The 7,369-nt window shown below is 39.8% G+C and overlaps 1 protein-coding gene across 1 annotated transcript in view; it reads left to right on the top strand.

Moving 5' to 3' along the window:
• The first annotated feature begins 3,756 nt into the window (after nt 1-3,756).
• The window catches only part of SVOPL (SVOP like), a 92,179-nt gene continuing 88,566 nt past the window's right edge, over nt 3,757-7,369 (top strand). The window contains exons 1-3 of the mRNA XM_052639047.1: nt 3,757-3,838; nt 4,015-4,106; nt 5,852-5,950. Coding sequence (XP_052495007.1) covers nt 3,757-3,838; nt 4,015-4,106; nt 5,852-5,950 — 273 coding nt within the window. The remainder of the gene's footprint in view (nt 3,839-4,014; nt 4,107-5,851; nt 5,951-7,369) is intronic.

Here is a 7,369-nt window from a genome sequence, read left to right as displayed (position 1 = left end):
AGAGAAGGGAAGTTTGTAGGGTGTTTATGACCCACAGAGCTACCTAATCAGTTAAAACAAACACATTAAATTAAAACTCATCTACTTGGTAGTAAGTGGTAGATTTCCTGGGTTTCTCTTCCTGCCACTCAATATTTTAGTAAGCAGACTCGCTGAAAGACTGCTTTATTACTCTTCTAAAATGTAAGCCTTTATGATCGTTAAAATTGTGAAACATGTTTAGATTGTTATGAGAAGTCATAAAACTCGACTGGCAGAGATTAAGTGTTGATTGAAGATTGAATTTACTGTTAAGCATTTTAGTTGTAACTGAACTTAAGATGAACTTACTGGGGTTTAAAAAAATTATTTCCCCACCAGACTAAATTGTTTTATTCTCTAACACGGTGCCGCGCTTAGTCTCTCAGTCATGTCTGACTCTTTGCAACCCTATGTATTGTAGCCTGCCAGACTCCTCTGTCCATGGGGATTCTCCAGGCAAGAGTACTGGAGCGGGTTGCCATGCCCTCCTCCAGGGGATCGTCCCAACCCAGGGACTGAACCCAGGTCTCCCACATTGCAGGTAGATTCTTTCCTGTCTGATCCACTCTAACACTGTAAATGGCCATACTCAATCTCAGTTTTTAAGTCTGCTGTCATGATATGCATGCCTGTTCTTTAGGGGAAAAAAATTGGATATAATTGACATATAATAAAATTCACCATTTTAGAGTATATATAATTCAGTGATTTTTAGTATAGTCACAAGTTTGTACAGCCATCACCACCATCTAATTCTCACTGAGTAATCTCATTGTCATATTTTGGTTAAGTTAGTACTTCATTTCATCTGGAAACATGATATTCAGTCATAGCTAATTTTTAATGTGGACTGAAGTCCTTTTGATAATTAACCAAAGGTGACTTTTCTCAAAAGTTTTAAAAAAGTTACCAGGTAAAGAACACCCCTCCAAAAGGTATTTGGACAACATTTGGAAAGAGAGCATTAGGAATTTCTGGAACATTCCATCTTTGTGAATTTCAGCCTCTCAGATGGTCCAAGAGACCAATTATTTTTACTTTTTCCACTCTGTGAAAATAACAGCCTTTTGTACTTTTCATGATCTCCTTTGGGAGAGAGGATTTTGTGAACTCATTTCTGAGCATTATTGATTTCTCTTCCATCTGGAATATTTGTGTGTCTGTGACAGAGTTTTAAGGAAACAAATAATATCTACTTTACAGTATGGTTGTTTTTATGTGTATCTTTGGTGTCCCCAGCTAGATTAAAAGCTCCTTAGGGCAGGGAGTGTGTTGGACGCTCCTACAAACCCTCCACAGGAGCCCACACAAAGATACAGAGGTGGCACTTGGCAAACATTGATGACCTTGACTTGCTTCTCTGCAAATGCTCTGCAGCTATTTATGTTCTGGGAAAAGGGGATCTTTGAGTTCTGCTTTTGCTACTTAACTAGTGGTCTGATATTGGAAAAGTTACATACAAATCTCAGAACCTCCTTTTTGGAACCATTTGTTTTGAAAAACGTTACACATCTGCAAAAGCAGAGGACAGTCAAACCCCAATGTACTCACTACCCTTCTTAAATAATTTTTACTATAAGGCCATTCTTTTTTCATCTACACATCCATTTCCTTCTGCACTCTATTCCTAACCCACCATTGAATTATTTTAAAACAAATCCCAAACATTGTTGTATCTAAATATTTCAGCATATATCTCTAAAATATAAGGATTTTTTTCTACCATAGTCATAATGTCATTGTCCCACCTAATGATGTCATCAGTAATTCTTTAATATCATCAAACTCCCAAACTTAAATTTCCCTGATTTTCTGTCATCTTTGTCATCTCATTCTCTTGTTGTTGTTGTTTTATAGTTGATTTGTTTGACTGAAGATCCAGGCAAATTAACTTATTTATTTGGTTGGTTTGTCTCTTTTCTGTTAGTCTATAGGTTCTCCTCTCCTTTTTTCTTCTTTCCATTTATTTATTGAAGAAGTTGGGTCATTAACCTGTAGAACTTCTGGCATTTTGGATTTTTCTTTTTGCATCCATGTTGTGTAGTTTAGCATTGTTTCTTCATTCTCTGTATAAAATGGTGTGTGTGTGTTAGTCGCTCAGTTGTGTCCGACTCATTGTGACCCCATTGACTGTAGCCTGCCAGGCTCCTCTGTCTTCTCCAGGCAAGAATACTGGAGTGGATTGCCATTCTCTTCTCCAGGGGATCTTCCCGACCCAGGGATCAAACTCTGCTCTCCTGTATCACAGGCAGATTCTTTACCATTTGAGCTACAAGGAAGTCTTGTACTTCTGAGCTACAGGAAGTATAAAATGGTAGGTAGAGCTAGAGGCTCAATCAGACTCACCGGCAGTTTCTTTTTATGAGACTGCATCACAGGTAATGTTGTATATTCTCCTTTGGGCATCTCATCAGGAGCCATGGTGCCTCTGATCATCTTCAGTGGCATGAGGGGCCAATGTCAATGGGGTCAGGGGTGTTATCAGTCTTATCTATTTGAATAAAGTTCTCTATCAGCTTTTTACCTAGTTTATCAGCCATTGATGATCATTACCTGGATCCTTTATTTTGTTAGGAGTTGCAAAATCATTAACTTTAATTCCATCCTTATTTCTGTATGTTTTAGCTGAAATGAAGAATACTTCTCTTTCACAGACTGTTTGGTTACTCTAAAATACAGACAATTTGTACAAGAAAGGCAAGATACTTGCTAGTTTTCAGAATGAGTTGTTTTCTTAGTATTCTCCAAAGATGATCAGTGAGATTACCATTTTAGTAATCCTATGAACATTGGATTTTTATATCTTTGGGCTTTAATTCTTTGCAGCAATTTTTCTTTTTTATATGTATATATATGTGTGTATATATGTATATATATATATGTGTGTGTGTCTATAATACATAATGAATTCATGGATATTTCCAATTCAAAATTATAAGTAAAGTGTTCACATAACTTTTGATTTTTGTATATTTTTTCTCTTACACTGAAATCTTGGTTCCTAATAATAATAACATAATTGCTTTATCCTACAATATGTAGGTATCAAAATAATGATACCAACATTATTGCTAACAGTATAATTAGTGAGAATAGATTAGGGTGTCTGTTTATTCTACCAGGGCTGTAGAGTGAAATTACTATTATAAACCTATTCAAAATTTTTCCCCACTAATTTCAGCTTTCCTTGTTTTATTCTTGTTTTGATGTTTAGGGTTAATTTTTTTTTTTTTTTTTAAGGATTAAATACCCAAGGTGAAGGGATAAAAAGGAACTCTATGGGTTTTTGTCAGAATTAAATGAAAATAAGGTGAGAAAGCACGCCATAATATCTGATTATACTGTAAACCATAGCATTTATGGAGCAGTAAACATTGGCTATTGTGCTTATTTCTCTTTAGCAAAGCCCACCCTCATTCCCAGTCAGAGAACACTACTGGTTAAACTGTCAAGAGCTCACCTGGCCCCCGCCTCCAGGTTGATTACTAGCCACTAGGACTCAATTCTTTCATTTGGCCATTCAACCTCTCCATGATTTAACTTCTCCATGTTGCAGGTTTTCCACTTGTAAAATGGTGATAAATTACAATGCCGACTGTACTGATTTTCTTTGAAGAGTAAAGGAGAATATGCACGCGATTTTATTTCTTTCCTTCTTCCTTCCCCAGTTCCCTGCATCTTCCCTCTCCTGTCTCCTGCAGGACAGCCGTGTGGGGCATCCACACCGTTTGAAAGATGACAGCCAAGCAGACAGAGCCAGTCACGATCATCAGCCTTCGGGAGCTGAACCTAGCGACCCCAGAGCCACGGCCGAGAGGTAAGGGGACCACAGAGGTTTCCGGTCCTCAAGTTACTGCTGAATTCCCTCTCTTCTCTGTATTTACTATTTTTATAGCAACAAATTGGTTTTCCAACGTCCTCCAGAGTGAGTGATAAGCCATACACATTGCCTCCCCACAGAGGCTGTTCCTTTCACTTGTTTTTCCTTGTTAGAGTCAAAGACGTTCACCGTGGAAGAAGCCGTGGAGACCATCGGCTTCGGACGTTTCCACATTGCCCTGTTTCTGATCATGGGCAGCACAGGGGTGAGTGCTTAGAGCTGATTTACAGTTGGATATAGGAGTGTGTATCTGTTAATCCCAGACTTCTAATTTATCCCTTTCCTGCCCTTTCCCTTCTGGTAATCAGAAGTTTATTTTCTATGTCACGAGTCTATTTCTGTCTTGTAAATAAGTTCATTTGTCAATACTCACTTTTTAAAAAAGGTTTAAACACTGGAAAGAGAAAGAGAAACCTATGGTATCATTCTAAGTCAAATTAGACGCATGGTTCTCAACATTTTATGCATAACTATAACCTGGATAGCTGCTGTGATTATAGATTCACCGACCCTGTAACTGGCACCCCTGAAGGTTTGTTGGTGCCACTGAAGGTAGCTGGAGTCCAGGGCCCCATGTGTCTGGGATGTGTGTGTAACGGCAGCACGACAGTCTCAGTCATGACAAGGGCCCCTAGGTCTCAGGCGTCTCTAAGGTCTTCTGAGATCTTCTTTTGCAGGGCTGCTCCTTCATGACTGCCCCTAGCTTCTGGCTGGTCCTTCTCCCATACGGCTGTTAAATCAGAGTGGGACAGAGCCTTATCCCTTATTGACTTATTTCCTTCCAAGACTCTTGAGAGGAGTGGAGTCCAGATTAATACTGACCTAACTGCTCTCTATTAGTAAAGGAGGTAAGTTTAATACCTAAGTTTTCTTCTGAGATCATCAGGCCACCTCTTACACATGATATTTTTTGGACTAAAACATACCAGCTATTTGAATTCTAAACATGACTATAATACTCTCCAAGGAGAATTGAGCCATTATGATATATTTCAAATTCCTGCATATTAGCTAACATTAGCCATGCCTGTTTCATCCCAGACCTTCAAGTTACACAAATACACGAAGTGCCATAATAAACACCCCATACAAATATCCTGTTATTATTCATAGAATGTGTCTCACACAAATGCACCTTTCCCTCCCTATAATTTCCCTTTTTTTCTCTTAATGTCCTTCAGTCCCTGTCAATCATATCATTATTCATCTCTTCCTCTAGGTAGAAAACCTCAGAATGATCTTGGAATCTTCCTTGTTCATTATTGCATTGAATTTTTATCATCTAGCATCTACTTCTTCCTTTCCCTGGGAGATAAACTCATCCTGGAATGAATTACAAGATATGGACAGAGGAAGATATTTCTTTCAATAGAAAATATAAATATTTAGTAACACATCTTACACTGATTTTACTAAGCAGTCATTCTTCCCTGATGATGAGGTCTTATTGTTTTGTATTCGTTGCTTATTTTCCAACTTTCATGAATCTTGCCTCCCCATTGCAGCCTCTTGAAATCAGGGACTATTTCAACAATCCATTTCAAAGGATATGCCCTGAGATCTCAAGGATGACAAGTATACGACAGCAATGTTGGGTTGACGTGGATGCTGCTGAATAACTTGGGTCAGCTACCAACTAAATGGCCCCAACACAACACCCTCATAGTGTTAAATGCAAAAACATGAAATATCACAAGGGAATACATGTCATAAATTTTGAGGGAGCCTTTCGAAATTGTTCAAACCATAAATGCTACATCCATGAAAGCCAAAGTTGTTCTGTACTTCTTTATCCAATCAGCAGGGCTGAGTGGGTATATAATAGGTAAATCCTCCCTAAGTGGGGGACAGGAAGGAGGAGGTTAGGACTAGAAGGATGACAGGCAGACATGGGAAGCACTGACAACAGGCTAGCACTTTGACACAGTGTTTTCCTTCCTTCTTTTTGAGGTTGCCGAGGCCATGGAGATCATGTTAATAGCGGTTGTGTCTCCTGTCATCCGCTGTGAATGGCAGCTGGAGAACTGGCAGGTGGCACTCGTGACCACAGTGAGTGCCTGCTTCCTGTGCTGAGAATGAAGCAACTGAGGACCCAGGGTTTCTGCTCCCCTTCCTCATCCCCCTGCCGGAGGGCCACAGAGTCCCTCTCCACCTGCTGTTTTGGTTCCCAAACTAGCATTTGAGGCCTTTCTCCCTTTTCTCTTTTCCTCTAGGGAGATAACCTTGAACTGCTCATTTTCCAGACCCTAGCAAGAGCCCAGAAGAGACACAAATCAGAGAAAGTGAGCCTTAGCCAAATTTGGGGATTCACAAACTGATACGAGTTAAAAAAAAAAAATCAAGTGGCTGACCTAGAGTTGACATTAAAAGAGATACATATTTGACAAGGAAAGCCATTAGAAGAAGAGTAAAAGGGAGAAGGGGGCTTCCCTAGTGGCTCAGATAGTATAGAATCTGCCTGCCCATGAAGGAGACATGGGTTTGATCCCTGGGTTGGGAAGATTATCTGGAGAAGGGAATGTCTACCTACCTGAGTGTTTTTGTCTGGGAAAACTGTAGGACAGAGAAGCCTGGCAGGCTACAGCCCATAAAGTTGCAAAACAGTGGACACGATATTGCAACTGAATAACAACAACCAAAAGGGAGCAGGATATGTGACCCCAAAGTGTACTGCTTTGGCATGTGGATTATTTTGAACTGAAGGCACTTGAGACCAAGCAGACTCAAGAGAAACTTTTCAATTTCCCTTAACTACATAAAAGAATTTAGATAGGGAGCCTGGCTCAGAGAGAGAGAGTTATTGCCAGAGATAACTTTCATCTGAATGACCTATCCATGTGGCAGCACAGACATCTAATTACCAGACATCTGTTCTTCTCATTGTCCTGTGAATGACCCTCCTCCCCTTTGAAGTCCCAGGCGCCCTCCTGTTCCTCAGCTCAAAGTGCCATATAAGCTTCAACTGTCCAATGTGCCCTTGGGTCTTATATTTTTATGGGATTCTTGTACATATAAAATTAAACTTGCTTTTCTCCTCTCAAGCTGTCTTGCATGCTAAGTCGCTTCAGTTGGGTCTGACTCTTTGCCACCACATGGACTATAGCCCACCAGTCTCCTCCGTCCATAGGATTCTCCAGGCAAGAATACTGGAGTGGAAAAAAGAAAAAAAAGAATCTTGGAATGGGTTGCCATGCCTTCCTCCAGGGGATGTTTCCGACTCAGGGACCAAACCTGTGTCTCTTACATCTCTTGCATTGGCAAGTAGGTTCTTTACCACTAGCGCCACCTGGGAAGCCCCTCAATGTGTCAGTTTATTTTAAATCAATTTAATTATTAGACCAGCCATAGAGTATAGAAGGGTGGAGGGAAAATTTTAACACCCCACCAAGAGGCAGAAAATCTTGCTATCAATGATCATCATCTTTCAAAAAAAAAAAGGCCATGTGAATACCAATTATCAGAAAGAAA

Source organism: Budorcas taxicolor, chromosome 4 (genome assembly GCF_023091745.1).
Source record: "Budorcas taxicolor isolate Tak-1 chromosome 4, Takin1.1, whole genome shotgun sequence".
Lineage (NCBI taxonomy): Eukaryota > Metazoa > Chordata > Mammalia > Artiodactyla > Bovidae > Budorcas > Budorcas taxicolor.
The sequence above is the reverse complement of the archived record's forward strand: the minus strand, read 5'-3'. Positions and strand labels throughout refer to the sequence as shown.